General features: G+C 33.2%; 1 protein-coding gene across 1 annotated transcript; it reads right to left on the reverse strand.

Annotated features, from left to right (window-relative positions):
- Positions 1 to 2,222: 2,222 nt before the first annotated feature.
- LOC114294672 (G-type lectin S-receptor-like serine/threonine-protein kinase At1g61550) lies at positions 2,223 to 6,513 on the reverse strand. Its single transcript, XM_082887954.1, has 7 exons — positions 5,090 to 6,513; positions 4,880 to 4,990; positions 4,265 to 4,419; positions 3,978 to 4,188; positions 3,539 to 3,776; positions 2,750 to 2,900; positions 2,223 to 2,648 (listed from the first exon to the last, which is right to left on the reverse strand). The coding sequence occupies exons 1-7, from the start codon at positions 6,417 to 6,419 to the stop codon at positions 2,346 to 2,348; spliced, it is 2,499 nt and encodes an 832-aa protein (XP_082744080.1). The 5' UTR covers positions 6,420 to 6,513; the 3' UTR covers positions 2,223 to 2,345.
- Between the last annotated feature and the right edge of the window lie 14,557 nt (positions 6,514 to 21,070).

Here is a 21,070-nt window from a genome sequence, read left to right on the forward strand (position 1 = left end):
TTAGGCTTTGAAAAGAGAGAGAGAGAGAGAGAAAAGTTGGGTCTGAGATTCAAAATTAGGCTTTGAAAAGAGGAGACCAAGCGCGTGAGGCACAACACATTCGGAGGCGTTTCAAACGCCTCCTATTATTAAACGATGTCGTTTTGTTAAACAAATATGCGACGTTTTAAAAAACGTCGTTAAATGTTAAAAAAAGTGACGTTTAAAAATGCGTCGTTAAAAAAACGCCGCCTAAACCTCTTTTTCCTGTAGTGGATATTCAATAAATTCATACACTTTCTTTGATTAGCTCTGAGGAAAAGAATGACATCATCCACGAAAAATAGTGCAATAAAATTGGGCAAGTTCTCCTCATCCGCAAACCAGAAATCCTTTCCAAATGGATGTTTTTTGTGATAAGATTGAACAGCACTTCAGATACCAATAGGAACAAATACGGTGAGAGAGGGTCTCCTTGGTACAATCCACAAGAGGGTACAAAGGTAGTTCGCATCTCCCCATTAGCAAAAACTGAGTATTTGATGATGGTGACACATTCCATGATAAGGGTATGTTATAAACTAATTGAGATACAAGTAATTGAATGATTTCCTAATAAATTCCCCAAATATAAATGGATCACCAGATAAGGACATTATTGCCTTAAAATTTTCAATAAGTGTATCATTTGCCTTACCTATGATCTGATTTGTATAAATATATAACAGAATCTTTACAAAAAAGAGTAAAATATAAAAATATAATATTTTAAAATAATCAACTATTAAATTTTAAATTTTAAAAAGTAAAACATAAATGAATCATGATTTAGAGAATTTACTGAATAATTTTCCTTCACGTCCAAGTCAACCAAGTGGAGCAACATTTTCGGACTCCGGTCATCACACTATACGATGTGTGTCAACTCTGAAGGATTTGTCTTTCATAAATCTGTAAGCACACCACTTTTGGACTCCCAAAATCAATCTCTAATGACATAGCATGTATTTATTAGATAATTTTTATATTTTATTGGGGTTCTTAAGTCATGAGGCTTTTGACACATATGGTTGGTTTATGGGTCCAAAATTTGTGGTCCAAAGTATTTTCGAATTAGTAATACTACATCCCCAATTTTAGAACTCCAAAATCAATCCTTAATGATATGACAAATATTTATTAGATAGTTTTTATATTTTAGTGGGATTGCCAAGTGATGTGGCTTATGACACAGCACTTAAGATTTGTTTGGAAGTCCAAAATTAGGAATCAAAAATATTTTTCTTTGAAAATTAAACTTCCGTAGTGACTTCCAAAAATCTGTGAAATTGTCAAGACCCCCAACCCGGCCCTAGAGGTTAAGGATCATGACCGGCCTGTACTTAGGCCTCAAAGACTTAGAATAAGGACTAATTAAAATCCAAATCTCTTTCATTAATTAAACGCTAAATATTACATGTGGCGGGGTCATTACATAAATGCTCCTTCCATATTCACGTAAAATAAAAATACAAATCAATGGGAGCTTGGACTAGTCGTACAACCAAAGAATGTCCTTTTTTTTTTTAGGATAATTGTTGAAAAGTCCATATCCATAAGGCCATATGTTGTTTAGCCTAATGTTTGATATTTTTTGGTGATATAAACATGCTTAATGAAATTATTTGGTGAGAAGAACAAATTATTTTTTTGAAGAATTTCTTAAATCAATTGAACCAACATTGCTGGACCATTGCTAGACCACCGTTGACCGAAAAGTTCGTCATGAAAGTTGCCTAAAAAGTCAATGGTAGTGGCAGATGGTAGCAGGCAGCAATGGTGGTGGTGGTGATTATATGGACAGATAGGTAGATAGGTGAAAAGACAGAGGACACATGGACAAATAGTGAGATGATACGTGGACAAATAAGTGAGCTAGCAATGGATAAATAGACAGATTGGTAGGGGTAAAATGATCTTTCAAATTATAATTATCATTTTGGTCTCAAAAGAATAAAGTTTAGGCCTATTAACACAAAAAATTTAGAATTTGACATCTAGCTTGAGTACCAAAAATAAATTCCCTAGTGATGTTTGATTTCAATTTTAAATTATAGTTTATTTGATTTTTTCAATTTATTTAGCCCCAAAAAGTAAGATATTCATAAGTTACAATTTGTATTTCTTTTATCTTATTTAAAATCATTAAATAAATATGGACGAAATATTCCCACCTATACCTATGCTTACGAATAGCAAATAACTAACCGAGAAGATCATCTGTGTTACATAACATTGATTTCAAACTTTAATTGCTATATTTGTAGATGTCATTCTACAATAATACCAACATATGTTGTGCGACCTATACATGATTTGCTAATTGGTTATCGTCCTTCAATAATCGATAGAGATGCCTCATTTATGGAACATCTTTTATTACATTGTGACCGAAGATCGGCGTCTGACAAGCTTTGGATAGTAAATGTGGGTTGTTTTGGATGTGGAAGATCCATTTCATTACTCAACATAAGAACCACGATAGACATGGTCGGCCTATCCGCAACATGATCCTGAACACAAAGAAGACCAATACGTACACATCTCAGTACTTCAGACAAGGAACATGAATCAACCACTACCTCATCCACTAAGTCTGATGCCTGGCCTTCATTGTACAATTCCCATGCCTGGAATAGTTCCACATATGTCCATATATGAATTAGTAGAACCACATATAATGGTAGTGACAACAATATTTGAAAGCATGTAAAGGTATTAGTGCACTTACATAACCAAGGAGGTTTAAATATTTTTCATGATAATGAAAACTGGTATTCCTCATGCCACTAACCATCTCTAATAACAAAACACCAAAGCTATAGACATCCGACTTCTCTGAGAATAACCCTCCCATTGCATACTCGGGAGACATATATCCACTGCATTTAATTGGAAATTGTTACATTTATGCTTACCCAAAATTATAGTACTTCCAATAAATAAATATAATGTAACTATTCTAAAAACATTAAAAATTAAAAATTAAAGAAGGAAGGGAAAAAAAAACTTATTTACTAAATCGCTGATACTGCCTGAATATATATATACATATATATATATATATATATATATAGCAGCAAATAAGGATTTTACATAAAACAAGATGATCAAACTCTTGTGGTTTGCTTATTTGGGAGTAATGTATAGAATAAGGGCTCCTGCAAATTAAATAATAATAAATAATTAATTAATTATTAATAATAAGGGCTCTTGCTTTCTATAATGTTGAGATCATGTTTTTCAATCTATTTTGTCTAAAAATGTTAAGAGAAGAACACAGTAATGGAGGTAAAAAGGGAAGATAACTAATTAGGGGGAGGCAGAGACAAAAAAAGTTTAGAAAAGAAAGAGCACTCCTATAGTTTCCATCCCAATCCAAGATATATTTTAAGACCATTATACCTTTATTTGTAGTATTTCAAACATCAAATGTTCCATATCATTCATAACTAAATCAGTAGGACAGGTAGTTGGCAAAGGTGAGCAAAATCTATTGCAGGAAAGAAAGGATCCTTACAATGTTCCCATCACCCTGTGAGTGTTTGCCAGTTCTTGTGTCACTCGGAAAGTTCGCGCTAACCCGAAGTCTGAAATTTTTGGATTCATGTCATTGTCCAAGAGAATATTGCTGGCTTTCAAATCTCTATGAATAACCCTTAAACAAGAATCGCGATGGAGGTAAAGAAGCCCTCTAGCAATACCCTGAATAATGTGGAAGCGTTTAGCCCAATCAAGCTCCATCCTTTTCGTTGCATCTAACCAAAAACATGACAGTCAAAAAGATGCATTCATCAAAGTCAGTCCTTTCCATACATTGTATCACCAATGAGGATAAGAGAACAAGGCTAAACATAAGTTTTGAACATTTGTTTCCTCGGGGTTAGGCACAGTTGTAGTAATAGTATTGAATGACCTATGAACAATTTATAGTAATAAAGATGAGACTATAAACCAACCAAAGAGAAAAGTGTCCAAGCTTTTGTTTGTCATGTACTCATAAACCAATAGCTTCTCTTCCCCTTCAATGCAGCAACCCAAGAGCCTAACGAGATTCCTATGTTGTAGTTTGGAAATCAATACGATCTCATTCTTGAACTCTTCCACACCTTGTCCTGAATGCCTCGAAAGTCTTTTCACTGCCACTTGATGGCCATCTTCTAACCTTCCCTGTAGACCACAATTTTTATTAGTTAGTACATCGGATATATGTCAGCGTAATTCATTTATTAAAGAATATAATTACCTTATAAACAGGTCCAAATCCTCCTTCCCCAAGTTTGTTTGTTGTGCTGAAGTTATCGGTTGCGACTAGTAATTTATCAAAGTCAATAAGTGGTAGCTCTGAAGTGTCCACTGAATCAACCATTTTAAAGTCCTTTCTCATGTTTTCTCTCTTTACTGATGTTCAAAAATTGAACCATAGAATAGAAAATTATTTAGATTTCTCAAATTTGAAATATGTTAAAAATAATCATAGTAACTTCGCTTGTTGAGCAAAAAACGAATCCAATAATTTATGACTTAGCTATAGCTAATGATAAGTGAATTTCCTCGTAGTTGTTTTTTCTCAAAGTATACTGGCTTTAAAATTATAAATTTTGCAGGTGATTAAACTTGAAGATTCTTTAATTAATCAGACTATTAAGAGTACAATATTGTTGTATGTTTGCAGAAAACACAAATGAACTTGTTGATAGGAGAGAGAAAATTGATGAAACAGAAATCATTATTTTCGTTGATAGGAGAGAGAAAATTGATGGCCACATCTTTGTGTTGCATGTCCATGACAAGTTAGTTTCAGAAGCAAATAGATATGTCCTTGTTGATTTACTCTGCATATTAAAAACACCCTACTTACCTCTTTGATTTGCTCTCCACCTGTGCATACCATACATGAAGGCACCCAAGAGGAGAACCCCAGAAATTGTAGTAAAGCTGATGATGAACTTTTTATTTTTCTTATCTTTACCTAAAAAAATAAAATGAAAAAGATAATGAAGAACAAATTTTAAAATAAAAATGATATTGCCAATCCTAAGATATTAAGGCACAAATCAATTAACTTTACCCAGCTCTAAATATGAAAGGCGAAGGAAGAGGTCGTTCCCGGCAGCAAGTGGAAACTGCTGAATATCCACGAGGCCTCCAGACCAAACCATGCAATGAATTCCAGTCACATATGCATATGCCACACACGAACAGTTACTCAAGCACCATTGTTGGCAACCCGAGGAATCCTCGGTGTACAAATATTCATAATGATCTGGTAGCTTCATACTGCTCAGCTTCCAAAACCCATCATTTTGAGCCTTTCCTGATGATGCTAAGCTGCTAGTGTTCTTTTCGCAAAGCAGTTCAGTTTTCCTCACACAACCACCTGCCCAATTTCCTTTCCACCACTCTTCAGTTGAACTTGGTACAAACCCTTTCAAGCACTCACAATTTGGAGACTTATTCTTGTCGCAAACTCCAAATGGTCCACAAAACCCATAAATATCGCATTGATTCAGCGGTGCCATCCAAGCAACATATGGGTTCTTGACTGGTTCATCCCAGTGCATTTCCTTCAAAGCTCCATCTGGTGTTAAGAAAATAAATTGGACATAAGAGGTGTTGTAAATGTACCATGTGATATACACACTTCCCTGCTGATTATCGCTTACGAGGTTTAATTTATTGGCATAGCCGTGGTCAATGTCCAGTACCCCTATAAACTTCGATCCGTCCCATGGACCACTTCTCCAGTATGGCTTGAAACCTTTCCAAATGACAACCTGCGGTGGTGTGTCCAGTGAAAACCCGCAAACATACTCTCCAGGCGATGGGTCATCTTTGGTCAGCCAGGAAGTCATGAAGCGTTTCTCTCCTGTTTTAGTATTCATTCCTAGCATCATGCCAGGTGAAAAAGTGTCACAAGGATAGTTAAAGCTCTCCCACAGGATCAATCCAGAGACACTATCTTTAAGAGTAAGGTCTCCCCTGTCTGAAAGCACTGCAATTGAGTTGTTGGAATGGACAGAAACATTTGTCAACCAGACAGTGTTGTTCATGCCATCATGTAGTCTCAGATTTCCATCTTTACCAATTGTTAGAGTTGAAGAGGCAGAGTCTGTTGCTGTAACTGTAAGTGGATTCTCTCTGTTTGCCACCCATACGACTTTTCGATCATGTATTGGTATGTTCTTGGGCCAAATCCCAACATATTGCTTACTGGAATTGCTTGGAAAGAAGCCTAACTCAAAGATTTGGCCAGAGGAGATGAGAGTTTGTCCTACTGAGATTGGTTGTGATTGAGTTAAAGTATCAGTTGCAGAACAATGTTGTGATGGAATGGTGAAGACAATCAAGAGGACTGGAAATGAAAGAAAAGCACTAGGACTTGTGTATTGGACACCCATTTCTCATGTAAGATATTCTCTCTTATGGGCAGCCATGCTTAGTGCTGCTTTGTTTTGAAGGTGTCCTGCGACTAGTTAAATGGTTCTGGTCTAATGACATGCTTAGTGCTGATTTCCACACCTTGACTTACCTTTATGCTCACATTTCTTATCGGTCATAATTAAAATAATATCATTACTAAAAAAGAAAATGATATAACTAAAAAGCGTATGGTACACTCCATTCGAGGGGTGTGTATAGTAGAATTTCCCTCTTGAGATCACATAGAAATGTTTCCTCACTACTACAATGTTCAGAGAACATAAACTCTCTGTATGATTAAATCAAATTGGGGAAACACATATCAACATTGTTGATGCATATCATAGAAACAAAAACGCAAACACAAGAAGTGCAATTAAAAATCTATTTCTTAAAAATAAAAATAAAAATAAAAAATGAAGAATCTGAATTTGGGGGTGAATAAGCCGTTACAACTCCCCCATTTTCTCAACGATCAGAATTTGGGTACGAAGCAACGAAGCTATAGATTCATTACTAGCGGTAACCCGTGCGATGCACGGAAAAATAGACTATATATATTTTGTGTGATAAATAAATCATCTTAAAGCCATAATATCAAGCCATCTAGGTAGATGTTAACAATAATTAAACCACAAAATTTTACAATAAAATTTGATATGCATAAGAAATTATTAATTATAAAAATTGTTGAGAATAATAGAACTGTTGGAGAGGAGAAAGAGAGAGAGCCAGAGACAGATCGAGGGAAGAGAGAGAGAGGGAGATAGGTCGAGGGAAGAGAGAGACAGATTGAGGACAGAGAAGAAACCCTAACCTGTCCGTCTTCCTCGTCTTCCTCGTCTCCCTCTCTGCGCCTCAATTGACCATCGATCGCCCTCGTTTGACCCTTGTTTGACCATCGATCGACCATCGATCTCGTCTCCTTCTCTGCGCATCGTTTGACCCTCTCTGCTCTCTCTCTCTCTCTCTCGCTAAACCATCGATAGCTATATACGTTATATACTAACAATATATATACATATATATATATATATATATATATATTTATATACTAATAATAAATTATATACTAATAATAAATAATATAAATAAATAAATAATATAACCCCTAACCTTTCTTTTGGTCTTAAATAATATAAATAAATATAAATAATATATTTATTTTTTAATTTTACATATAATAAATAAAATTAGTATATATTTTTTAATTTTACATATAATATATAAATAAAATTAATTATGTATATTAAACGTGTCCCTAGCGTGTCGTGTCCCTTATTTTTTAAAAATTTGCATTTTTGCGTGTCCGTGTCGTGTCCGTGTCGTGTCGCGTGTCCGTGTCCGTGTAACATAGATAATATCTATACTATATATATAAATTTACATGGACTTTTAAATCAGTGGTGTATATTATCATTGTGGGATCAAATTATGAATAAATATCAACTTTTAATTATAATTTATAAGTAGTTTTTTAAAAAATTTAATCTAAGTTTGTTGCCTTGCTTATAAAAAGAACTTCTCAAACAAATCATTAATTGATTATATTAGCAACTCTCTATCTTTGATTTCCTCTATCAATGACACACTCATATCATATCAAAGTATAAATCATTCTCCATAGTTTGAATAATACTTGCATAGTTCCTACGTCATTTTAAAAAAATTAATCAAGATAAGAATGTCATAGTATTATAAAAATTATATAAGAGAATAGTTTTAATCCATTTTATTTATAAAAAAAATGATAAAAAATTATTTGAATTGTATTTGAAAAAATATAACAAATGATAGCTTTAATCATTATATACCCAAAAAAAAAAATTTATATCGGTTACTCAACGAAAAAATGATCAAATACAAATAGAGTGATGAACATTGAATTGAATCATGTGGGCTCTAAATTGATAGTATAATCTAGCAAATCAACTAATAATAACATAGAGATATTGACAAATATGTAGTACTTCCCTTTCATCTTTGTATTATATTTATTAATTTCATATATTATATGAAAGTTTTATTCGTCTCGATCCTTCAATAAAATAAGGATCAAGAAAACAAATTTGATAAGAAATTGATTCTAAACTTAATTATTGAAAAAACAAAAATTTCAAAGAGAGAATTTAGAGATGGGATTGAAGAAATACTATAACGAATGACAGCCTTATAAAAAATTTTTTTAAAAAAACATAACAATGATCTAACGCAAATTATTTTTAATAACTAATAGAAAGAATCTCAAATTATTACATTTTATAAATATAGTGAAGAAAATTAATTTTGTGAGATTTTTGTGCTACCTTCTCCCATGTAGCATTTATTATTTCATTATTAATACTATTCTCCTTCAGAGCGATAATTTTTTTTTTTAATAATCTTTATCATTTGGTAGATAATAACGAATAATAAAAATTATCACGAGAAGGTTAAGAATTTAATAGGAGATAAGAAGTTATAGATAAGAGCATTTCATAAGATAAAAAATTTAAAATAAAAAAAGATAATATGTGATAGGAGAAAAAAAATGAGTAAATCAAAATAAAGATTTAGATATATATGTTTTTGATAGATATATAGATTAACAAATCATATCTTTATCTAAATTTTATTATTTTAATTTTTTGAAAATCAATTATTTAATCTTTATCTTTATCTGTAGGCCACGAAATTAATCTTTATAAATTATTTATCAATTTTTATAAGTTTATTTATCTATGTCATGAAATTATTATTTTTAAATAATTTTAAATAATTTTATCTTTATCTATAGGTCATGAAATAAATTTTCATAAATTATTTATGAATTTTATATGTTTATCTATAATGCAATTAATTAAAGTACGAAATGAGGGGGGAAAAAAAAGAGAGTAATTTTGTTTTTTTTTTAAAAAAAAAATCAATTATTTAATCTTTATCTTTATTTGTAAGCCATGAAATTAATTTTTATAAGTTATTTATCAACTTTTATTTGTTTATGTATGGGAAGAAATTTTAAATTATCTATAAGTTATGAAATTAATTTTTTTAAATTAATTGTTTATTTTTTATCTTTATCTGTAGATTATAAAATCAAATTTCAGTTTTTATATGTTTATCTATATGGAGGAATTTTGAAATTCAAATCTTTATCCATAAGTAATGAAATTAATTTTAATTTTAATTAATCAAACAAATAAAAAATGTAGAAAAATAGAAAACATGAAAGGCAATCAAAGAAAGTTGCCACGTAGGAAAGAGAGTGTTTTAAAATTATAAGAATTTAGGAATAAATATTTGGAGGCTTTTGACAAAACAATTACATTTGGTTATATATATAGTATAGATTTGAACTCGTTACCAACAGGTGGTTCAAGATCGGCTCGGTAGGTAAGTTTGAATAAATTTTTAAGTTTAATAAGATTCTGTGTAGAAATTAGTTATTTTTTACTTACTTTTTACCCCCCCCCCCAAAAAAAATGCTTAAGTAAAAAAAATGATGGGACAATCACTTTTTGACTACCAATCCATGTTATTGGAAGAAGTCTAAAGTCTTGTTTGGGAAATTAGCTATTTTAGTTATTTTTTTTATTTTTTAAATTATTTTATGAGATAAAAAAAAAGTTAAATTTGGGAAGATTTATGGATTTTTATTATTTTTTATTTTATTTTTTTGTAGTTGAATTAATAGTTGTGAGAGAAAAAGTGATTGATTAATGCATAGAAAGTGAAATTTTGTTTTATTAGTGATTTAAAATTTTTTTTGTTTGTCTTTATTAACTATTTTAGCCAAAACAGCTCTTGCCCAACAAGGCCTAAGTGTACCTACATTATTAAAAAAATATTTTTTTCTTAAGTTTAGAAGTTCACATTTGAACTTAGAAAGAAATTTGAGGCGCTTGTAAGGCTCGCCATGAGTCTTATTTCGATTATCTAAATTATTTATTTTGTATGGCTCTCAGTTTATATCATTCATATATATATATATATATAAAAGGTTAAACCACTAATTGTAATATTTTCATTGTATCGCGTGTCCCTCTAAAAAAATGAACAACAAAAAAACTTTTAAAAATAGACATTCATTTTTTTTTTCTTTTTTGAAGACAAACATAAAATAAAAAAAAATAAAATAAATAAACACCCAATTAGTACACATTAATGTGTGTTTCGGAGGGGAAATATTCGAGGCAAACATAATAAAATAAAAAGGTTACGATTATCAGATTAACTTAATTTTTTTTATGAATGATATACATCGAAGGCTATACAAAATAAATTATTCAAATTATCGAAACGAAACGAGACTCAAGTTCAGATTTAAGCTTGAGAGAACCTCAACCTTTATACAATTCAAGCAACTAAACCTCGATTCATGTTCAGCTAATTAAAATGTCATTTCATATCAACTTGTCATGTAAACATGTTGTTGGAGTATTTACCAAAATAAATAAAGAATTGTAAAGTCAAAATGAATATGGGTAAAAATCATCACCATGAGAAGACACCAGATTTATGTGGTTCAGCAAATCTGCCTACTCAACCGATATTACCCCTCTTCCACTATATTAAATATGTATTACATGTCATATCTCCAGATATATGAAAATACAATAAATTGGGTTGAGATGCGGTAATTTCGCTCTCTTCAAGGAGATTTAATCCCTTCTCAGTTGGTAAAAACTACCACTTCTCGATACAACAGAATATCATGTATTGGTCTATCTCCTCCAGGATACAGTAGCACGGCTAGTCGTGTTGACTCAATCAACCTTGCACAAGCAGGTGCGTCCAAAGTTTCACCATAAAAGCACCTTTACAAGTTGCCTAACCATTTCTATATAAAAACAATATAAAATATCACACACATATTCTTCATGTGTGCTACCTTGTATATATACACATCCATCAAAACATGAAGTGTCTCATAGTTAATACAATAATGAATCAATTATAAATCACCATCACTATATGATAATTCAATACCATGAATGTATGTAACTCATAACTTTAATCCACATGTAATAGCATATACGTTGGGTGCACAATGACCATGATATATGGACAACTCAACCAACATGTATGTTACATGCTCAAGCTTTCAATGATAATAATGCAAGTCTTACTAGAAAGAGTTACAAACTCTTGAAATACACATTACTACAAGTAACCACCATCTATCATAAATTAAAGAAATTATTATATAAAATATTTAATATTATAATAACTTGTGCAATATGCACCAACAATCTCCTACTAATTTTAATATTAAAAATAAATAGAAATTATCAGGGAAAGAGTGATAGTATGCATCATGAAGGTGTACTTTGTATTGAACCCCCACTAGTGAAATGGCGATCTCTACTCTAAAGTTAGTAATGGTCTCAGACTTGAACTCTGACTGCTTAGGGGAAATAAAGTATCACAACCCACACATAATAATCCACGTGTTGACATAAGCTTTGATGGCTAGCACGTTACGACTTTGTGCTGATCCTAGACTATCATGAGTGTATTTGAGAAATAAGTCCAAATCTCATAGAAAGTGGCCCCACGTTCACACTCACATAGGTGAAATCTATCAAAGGTGCTCTTGTAATTCTGACACCCCACTCATAAAGAGCTACATTTTTCATAAAGAGTTTAACAAATCAACCCTCCAAACATTACAAGATAAATGCATTCACATCATTGGGATATACAGAAAATAAATAAATTTATTTAGTGCATTTTCTTACAACCATCATATGATTCGTTTATTCCATTGAACCTGGTCACAAGGTCTCTGCTTCCTAAGTTAGGTATCCTTATTTTATTTGTATGGGCTTAGTCTAATCCCCATTGATGTAATATATCCAGACAGTTTTTTTAAGTAGATATGCAATCTGATAAAATTAATATCTTTCAAAGATAATATCTTTAAGTGCGCAATCACACAAGTCTAGATCTACCATTATAAAAATGATCACCTCTATAAAAAATTTAGGTGCTCTCACAATCATTCACATATGTGAAATGGTTTCTCAAAATTTTAATTTCATCATCAAAAAAAAATTTAACCATTCACCTTCTTAATTGCTACAACTAGCAATAATTAAATATAGTACTATCTCATAAAATATAATTAGCAATAGAGTTTAATCAACTGACAAAAATATACTAATATAGTGTCGCAATTTTAAAGTATAGCAGGATACTTTAATATCATAAACGGTCATCCTTTATTGTCCGATCCAAATAAAAATTCCATACCACTTCAAGATATGCCAAAAAATATAATCTGGTTTGGTTATAATCCTGCAAAATACTGAATTCTCCATAACAAAAGTCAAGTTAAATATATATATATATATATATATATGACAGAAGCTATCATAAAAACCTAAACACCCCCACTAATCCAAAAATCATATATAGCCTTCTAAAATTCCGATAGCCCACAAGTCATTGAATTTCATATAAAATTCATGATCCGAAAAACCAAATACTTTAACTGAATAGTCCATAAATCTAAATTTCAAAAGCCACAATTTCGTTATTTGAAAAACCCACAAGAAATTCATGACTTAAAATTGATTTCCCACAAGGCTATATAATTATAAATTAGTGTTGAAAATATTTTTTGTGTTCGGAAGAGAAATAGATTTAAATTTAAAAATAACTATTATTTTCCCCCACTATTTTCAAATTTAAAAATAGTTTTATCACAACATCATGTGATTTAGGGCTAGTTTGGCATGTACTAAATAAGCCAAAAAGTCAAAAAGTCACTATTTTATTTAAGTCACATCATCTTATTTAAATCACATCACCTCTCTAATACATCACATCAAACCCAACCCAAACCCAACCCAAACCCACTAATAAGTCAAAAAGTGCACTTTTTTAGGACATCCCAAACCAACCCTTAAAATTTGTTTTAAAAAAATTGTCACGTTCCATCACTTACACATCTCATACCTGCGCAAGTCTATGTGAAGCCATTTTTTTTTTTTTTGACTCAAACTCAAATAAATTCTCTTAGATGGAGCTTGTAGATTTTTGAAAAATACATCCATCTAGAGATTCATATCAATTTAACCTCGCAACACCCAACAAATCTTGATAACATCAAAAGCCACCAAGTATAAAAGCGTTTTCAAATTTTATGGGAGTATAATACTTGAACCAATTTAGTAGCAAATGTGCTGAAAAGCATCAATTTCTACATACCACCCTCCCACTAATAAATGCCCAAAATTATAGTCTTAAAAAGGCTCCTCAGTAACGTTAATCTTGATAAAAGACTCACGTTTTCAATATTTGTAAATTTGAGCAATATGCCCACTCTTGCCACAAACAATATAAGGAGATTATTGATTCTTTAACTCATTTTAACTTAGGTTTCCCCTACTGCAAGATTTATCACAAAATAATTCTCAATTTTTATGATTTCAATTAAACACAAATAATCTTTGGGTAAATGAGATAAGCATAAAAATAAATTTATGCTTGAGTGATGGATACCTCCATGTAGAAAGGATACAAAATGGTTATTAAACTTCCTCCACCATTAGAAAGCATGTGATCAAAAATTCTCTTTTGCTACACCGAAAGGCTTGCTAAAATTTTCATTATTTAATCTCATGTGGCCAGTAGTCTATCACTTACTAGGAATCACTTTTTATTTCTCCAAAACTTTTTTTTTTCTTTTTTTTTTTTGGGGCTTCTCATGTTTTTGACTCCATATTTGAATCCCCTTAAAATTGTTGGAGTATTTACCAAAATAAATAAAGAATTGTAAAGTCAAAATAAATATGGGTAAGAATCATCACCATGAGAAGACACTAGATTTACGTGGTTCAACGAATCTGCCTACATCCACTGATATTACCCCTTGTCCACTATATTAGATATGTATTACATATCATATCTCCAGATATATGAAAATACAATAAATCGGATTGAGATGCGGTAATCTCGCTCTCTTTAAGGAGATTCAAGCCCTTCTTGGTTAGTAAAAACTAGAGGTGAGCAGCGGATATTCCGATTTGCCCAAACCAACCGAACCGAACCGAACCAATCCGCCGTATTTTGGACAGATACATGATGACGAGTGGACAGTTGCAAATTGATTTTTTCAATCCGCCTAGTTTTGGACGGATGGCGGATTTGAGGTTCTTTTGGCCACAACTAAACCGCCAAACTGCGAGCACCCCTAGTAATTTGTAAGATTTTGTATTTTCAATTTGTTTAGATATTCTGTTTGTGTTTTAAATTGAAAAGAATTTAAATATTCTGTTGTGTTTTCAATTTGGAAATCCTTTTATTAAATGACAAGTGTTAATATTTGGTATTTTTGTGTGGAAAATATAAGGCTTAATTTTTTCATTTTTTTAAAAAATCAAATTAAATAGTTTTTGAATATAAAAAAAGTAATGATATAATTTTGACAATGCATGGTTTTCTTATATGTATTTATTATTGGTATTTGACAATTTACTTGATAATCTTTTAGTTATGTTTAGTTGGATTGTTATCCAAAAAAAAAAAAAAAAATGTTGATAAGTTGTTGGATTATATTCAAAATTTGTAAAAGTTTAAACCGCCAAACCAATTCACATCTATCCGCCAATCCACTCAATCCGTATCCGTCAATTCGGTGGACGGATGCGGATTGATTTTTTCCAATCCGCCAATTCAGCGGATGGATGGCAGATTAGAGGTTTCCTGGCCGCAACCGAACCGCGAACACCCTGGTAAAAACTACCACTTCCTGATGCAGCAGAATATCACGTATTAGCCTATCTCCCCCAGGATACAACAACCCAACTTTTAGTCGTGTTGACTTAATCAATCCTGCACATGTAAGCCCCAAAATAAATAGACATTCAAATCCATAATAATAATTCGTAAGACATACAAAAGCTACCATTCTGCATAAGCATATGACATTATAGCATGAGAGTCTCTTACATCCTTCCAAGAATCTATAACATGCTTGACATATACATTGAAACAACAATATTAACCGTAACACATGATCAAAAGAATAATACTTGAATTATTGCAAGAATACGCCTTGGAGGCAACAAATTTCCAAGGCTTAGCCCGGTTACATCAAAAGAGTTAAAACTCAATACAAAGAAGCCCTTAGCTTTAACATTAAAACAAAACCACAACCAATTGAGCATCAAACTCCAAGATCCTCCTAAGCCATTGTCTTAGCGGGGGCACGCCAATCCACCTGAAAATGATTTTCCATGTAGGGTGAGCATAAAGCCCAATGGAGATAATCTTAATGACATGTATGATGCTAAACAATGACATAAGGTGAATGCATATGAAATGCCATGATTAAACATGTGTTTTCCTCATTTGAAACAATGCTATGTAAGAGTTCCAAAATCAAATTTGCAAGACTTTCCTTTTAAAAACAACATGATGGTAAATACAATGAGTAAATCTCTAGGGCTAGCGTTCAAAGAAATAGTATGCTATACAAGCTAACTGGGCCATTTTACCGAAACTGTCCAGATGGAATTGGCACTTACCACACAGACTTTTTGGTCATACACCAAGGACACATAGGCCAACTTAATTTCCACACCCACTAACAGCTTTACCATTTTATTTACCCTTTCCAAAGACACAATACATGAGTTTCCAATCGAACCATTTCAAAACATGAAGCCTCCAGTTTACAATCTATGATATGCACAATGCGATGTATGACTGTAAATAAATTCCATTTCCTAATCCACATGCAATTTCTAACACACGGCAAAGCTATCCTCCGTCGACATCCAAAATAGTTATTTCTAATGCAATTATTAAAAGATAACAACAACAATAATAATAACAATATCCAAAATGATATCAAAGCTAGAATCCAAATGATTTATACAAAAATTTCTATGATTCCTGATAATTGCATTCACAGTCCTTACGAGTCTTGTCGACCACAATAGAAATATTCAATTTCAAAATAAAAACACATTTGTTTAGCTTTCTCAATGAGATTAACTTTTAACAATGAGTAATCCATACCCGTGGTTTCAAAAAGGTTCATCCACATTTTCCTTAAAATCAAATCCTCAACTAATCAATAATACTAACATTTCCATGCCTTTTTTTTTTTTCCCCTCCAAAACTCCAAACAATTCCTAAGTTTTGAGAAAAAAATGGGGGCTTCCTTCCAAAACTCCATTTTACTTAAATTCTCATCTTTACAACCACCACATGCTTATAAATTTCAAACTATTTTCAAAACAAGAGCTTTCCTGTAATATCCCAAAATAAATGACATAAATCGACTCCCAGCAACCTATACACAATGACGTAAACAAAATAGTAATATATTTCATTAATCAGAATTGATACACAGAGTGTGACACATGTCTTATACATTAACAAATGATTCATCCCGAATCTACAACATGTGTTACAAGTAGTAATAAGAAATGAAAGTTAAACATATATTCATATGCCCTAAAGGCTTACATATTTCCAAGGTTGTGCCTAGTTACAACAAAAGTGGATATAAATCTAATACATATGAAGCCCTTGGCTTAAGTCAAATGATAACATAAAAACAAAAGAAGCTTTCACTTGCGATTCCTCCCAAGCTATTGTCTTGGCGAAGGCATGTCCCCAACACCTGAAAATGGTTTTCCTAAGTAGGGTGAGCCAAAGCTCAGTAGAAACAATCTAACACAATGTATGATTCTTAACAAAGATATAAGTATGATATGCATATACAATGCCCATGATAAAATCATTCGTATTCTTACAAGATTATAATATGCCAAGTTCCATATTTCAAACCATTTTATCTTAATTCATTTCATGACAATTCGTTCCACCTCAATCTACCAGTCAAGTCTATTGTTATCCAAACAACCCAACCGAGGCTACAACTCAGTGGTTCTCTAACCAATACAATCATTACACAGACATTTCAAATTTTCCATTTTATGAAAATTTTGTCTGCGGGATCGGCACCCATGTACGCGATTTTTGAGACTTTCACACTGGACACACAGGCCCACTTAATTCAATGGAATCCATCCCCTTTCTTCTCCCAAACATGGAGTACATCCCCTTTCTCCTCCCAACATCATACATATACAATGTATTTAAAACACAGTCATATTCAATGACAACAAATAAGAGATTAGTTCCAGTTCATGCAATTTTTACAACAATCATAGTTATCCTCCACCGATAGTCCAAAGCAGATATTTCTAAACAGATATACAATCTCCAAGACAGATAAATTATCCAAATTTCCATAGGTGAGAGATGATACACATCCAACTCCACTAATTATATACACATTCATCTAATTTCACATTCCCAATACCAATTTCATTATTTATACAAAATAATTATTTGAAACATTTTAGGGCAAAGCTTCATTTTCTTCCAAATCCAACCCATGTGTCAAAATCAACAAATTTAACACAACCCATCCTCATGTCTACACCTATAACCATTTTCAATAATTTCATTTGAAAACCCCTCTTTAGATTTTAAACCAAAACCCTAGGTTTGTCTAAAATCCTCGAATCTTAACATTATTTACACAATCAACAAATAACTAAGTTAAAAGTCATAGAAGAATGTAGAATGTCCCAACCTCAAATTGAGAAGACAAGCAAACCAATGGAGGAACTCCAAAGATGCTAAAACCAAGGTTTATTCGGATCAAAATGTAGCCCCTAACGTGCTCTACTTATTTTCCAAAGATAGTAGGGTAGAGAAACCAATGGATCTAGATAAAAATGTAGAGAGAATGTGAGTTATAGAGAGAGAAACTCAAGATCTAGGGTTTTGAAATGTTTTAGAGAGAGAAAGAGATAAAAAGGTGATGTAAAAAGTGGCTGTTACGAATTGATATACGCACAGTCCACTCGAGCGCAATAAGTGATGCTCGTGTGTCAAACACAATAAGTTGTTTTGTTCGAGCGCAAGAAGTGACGCTCAAGCACAGAATGCACACTCCTAGTAGTTTTGCAGACAACAGACCAATCGCTCGAGCGCAAGAATGGCCGCTCGAGTTGACCCGCTCGAGCGTAGAATACACTCTCCCAGTAGTTTTGTCGACCTACAAAAGTACTGAGAGTTTACAAATCCCGCTCGAGCACAAGAAGTGCCGCTCGAGTGGAGGGACAAAATTCTGGGCAACAAGAGTTTGGAAACTAAGCAACCAACCTGTCCCAAACGCAATCACAACAATCCCATAGCCAAATTTAAGGAGATACAAGGGAAGCAAGATGTAAACAATAATATGAAACCATTAAACTCGAGTCCGAGATACAACAAGAGTCGGGTCAAAACTGGAATCGCTATAACCTCTCCCACTTAAAGAATTTCGTCCTTGAAATTTCAAATCAAGTTTTAAAACTAAGTTAAAACCAACTACAACCATAATGATAATTATTCAATTCCATCACCATGATCCATTCTCTGGTTGTTCAATCCCATCAACATGATAAATGAATTCTCAAAACTGGACACACAATTCATATTTCCAAAACATATACAATGTTCATAATAAACTCGAATTTTCAAAACATAAACAACATATACAATGTTTCCATATCTTATTAACATAACAACAATACAATACATGATCAAACATTAACAAACAAATTCGCATAATTTTCACAGACTTCCAATTCACGTTCCCAAGTTGCTTTCTCAACCCCGTGATGTTTCCATAATACCTTAACTGAGAGAATTGTCTTGCCTCACAAAACTTGATCCCAGGTGTCCAAGACTCTTACCAATCTCTCCTCATACGAGGCATCCTCATCTACCTCTAAGTCGGTCCAATCCAACACGTGATATGGATCTGGCTCGTACTTCCGAAGCATACTAATATGAAATACATCATGAACTCCGAAAAGTTGTGGCAACAAGGCCAATGATAAGCTACCTCTCCAATCTGCTCAAGGATCTCAAAAGGCCCAATGAATTGAGAGGACAACTTCCCACTCTTTTCAAACCTCATCAAATCCCTCCTAGGTGATATCTTCAAAAAGACATGATCTCCGCCTCAAAAGACAAGGGTTTCCTCCTATGGTTGGCATAACTCTTCCGGTGACTCTAGGCCGTAACCAACCTCTTAAGGATGAGTGCAACTTTCTCAGTCATTTCTCAGACTAACTCCGGATAAAACATAGGTACATCTCCCACCTCAGCCCAATACATAGGAGACCTACACGGTTGGCCATACAAGGCCTCAAATGGTGCCATACCAATACTCGACTGGAAGCTATTGTTATCTGCGAACTCTACTAAGGGCAGGTGCCTCTTCCATGAACCCTTAAAGTCAAGGACACAACCCCTAAGCATATCCTCTAAAATCTGAATGGTATGTTCTGACTGCCCATCAGTCTGAGGATGATATGCTGTGTTAAAAGTCAATCTCATGCCCAAGGCACTCTGTAGGCTCTACCACAACCGAATCGTGAAATACGGATCTCTATCTGAAACAATCATCACTGGGACCCCGTGCAACCTCACTATGTCCCTAATGTAAAGGTCAGCAAGATAATCTACCAAGTCACTTACGCGCATGTAGACACTCCATTTTTGACCGCCCTTAAGACTTGGGCGCCACTGATTGATCATTCGATAATGAAAGTTGTGCTATGCAAATGTTCGATTTCTTCAGCAAGGAGAGCTCTAAATCCCAACTTTACACCCCATTTTGGACCAAAACTATTTTGACTAATATTATTTTAGACCTTAAAGCCCTCTCTTTCAAAATATTTTTGAAAATGTTTCTACGATGTTCTGAGGCTCGCATTTCGTTAAAAACTTCACTTTGGTAAAGTGGAAATAAATGAAAGAGAGGTGAAATCTTTGAAAAAATCTTTGAAACATCTTATTTAGAGGTTTGGAGTTGAAGAAAATAAGAGGGGAGGGAAGAAACCTAGTTGGGGAAGAAGTTGGGCATGAACTGTTAGGAGAGAATTGAGCAGCCTCCACTAAATTAGGCCTATCCTTTTGTTCACTTGGACTTTAGTTGTGAGGCCACCACCACTGGAAACTGGACTTCTGGGGCTTCATTTTAGACCCAAGAATCTCTTAAAGCCGAGTCCGGATAAGGGAGATATGACAGTTTGAAGTTAGGCATCAATCCGATTAAGCCGAAACTGAGCAACCTTCACTAAAATAGGAATATCTCTTTGTACACTTAGAATTTCGATGTGAGGCTACCACCATTGGAACGTAGACTTCCGGGGCTTTAATTTAGACTCAAGAATGACCTGCAAAGGAGTCCGGATGAAAGTGATATGCCCATTTGAAATCGGGCCATCACTGATGGCCGGCAGCCACCATTTGTGGCCGGAAAACCACCATTTTTTGCTTGCCGGTCATCAGTGATGGCCGGTTGGCCACCACTGCAAGCTTCCGGCCATCAGTGTAAAAACCAGATATTTACCTCCAACTGTTTGCACAAAGTTCCAGTTGTCCATTTGATGATATTTTCGACCAAAGCTCACATTTTTCTATATATAGAGGACCTCACTCTCATCTTTCAAGGTTAGAAAACATTAGGAGTGAAGAATTATTTTGGAAAATATCCTCTCTCTTTACAATCCTCTCTCGCTTTTGCAACTTGCATAGTCTAGGCCTAAACACACTAAACCAA

Source organism: Camellia sinensis, chromosome 9, assembly GCF_055761805.1.
Source record: "Camellia sinensis isolate YWXY chromosome 9, ASM5576180v1, whole genome shotgun sequence".
NCBI lineage: Eukaryota > Viridiplantae > Streptophyta > Magnoliopsida > Ericales > Theaceae > Camellia > Camellia sinensis.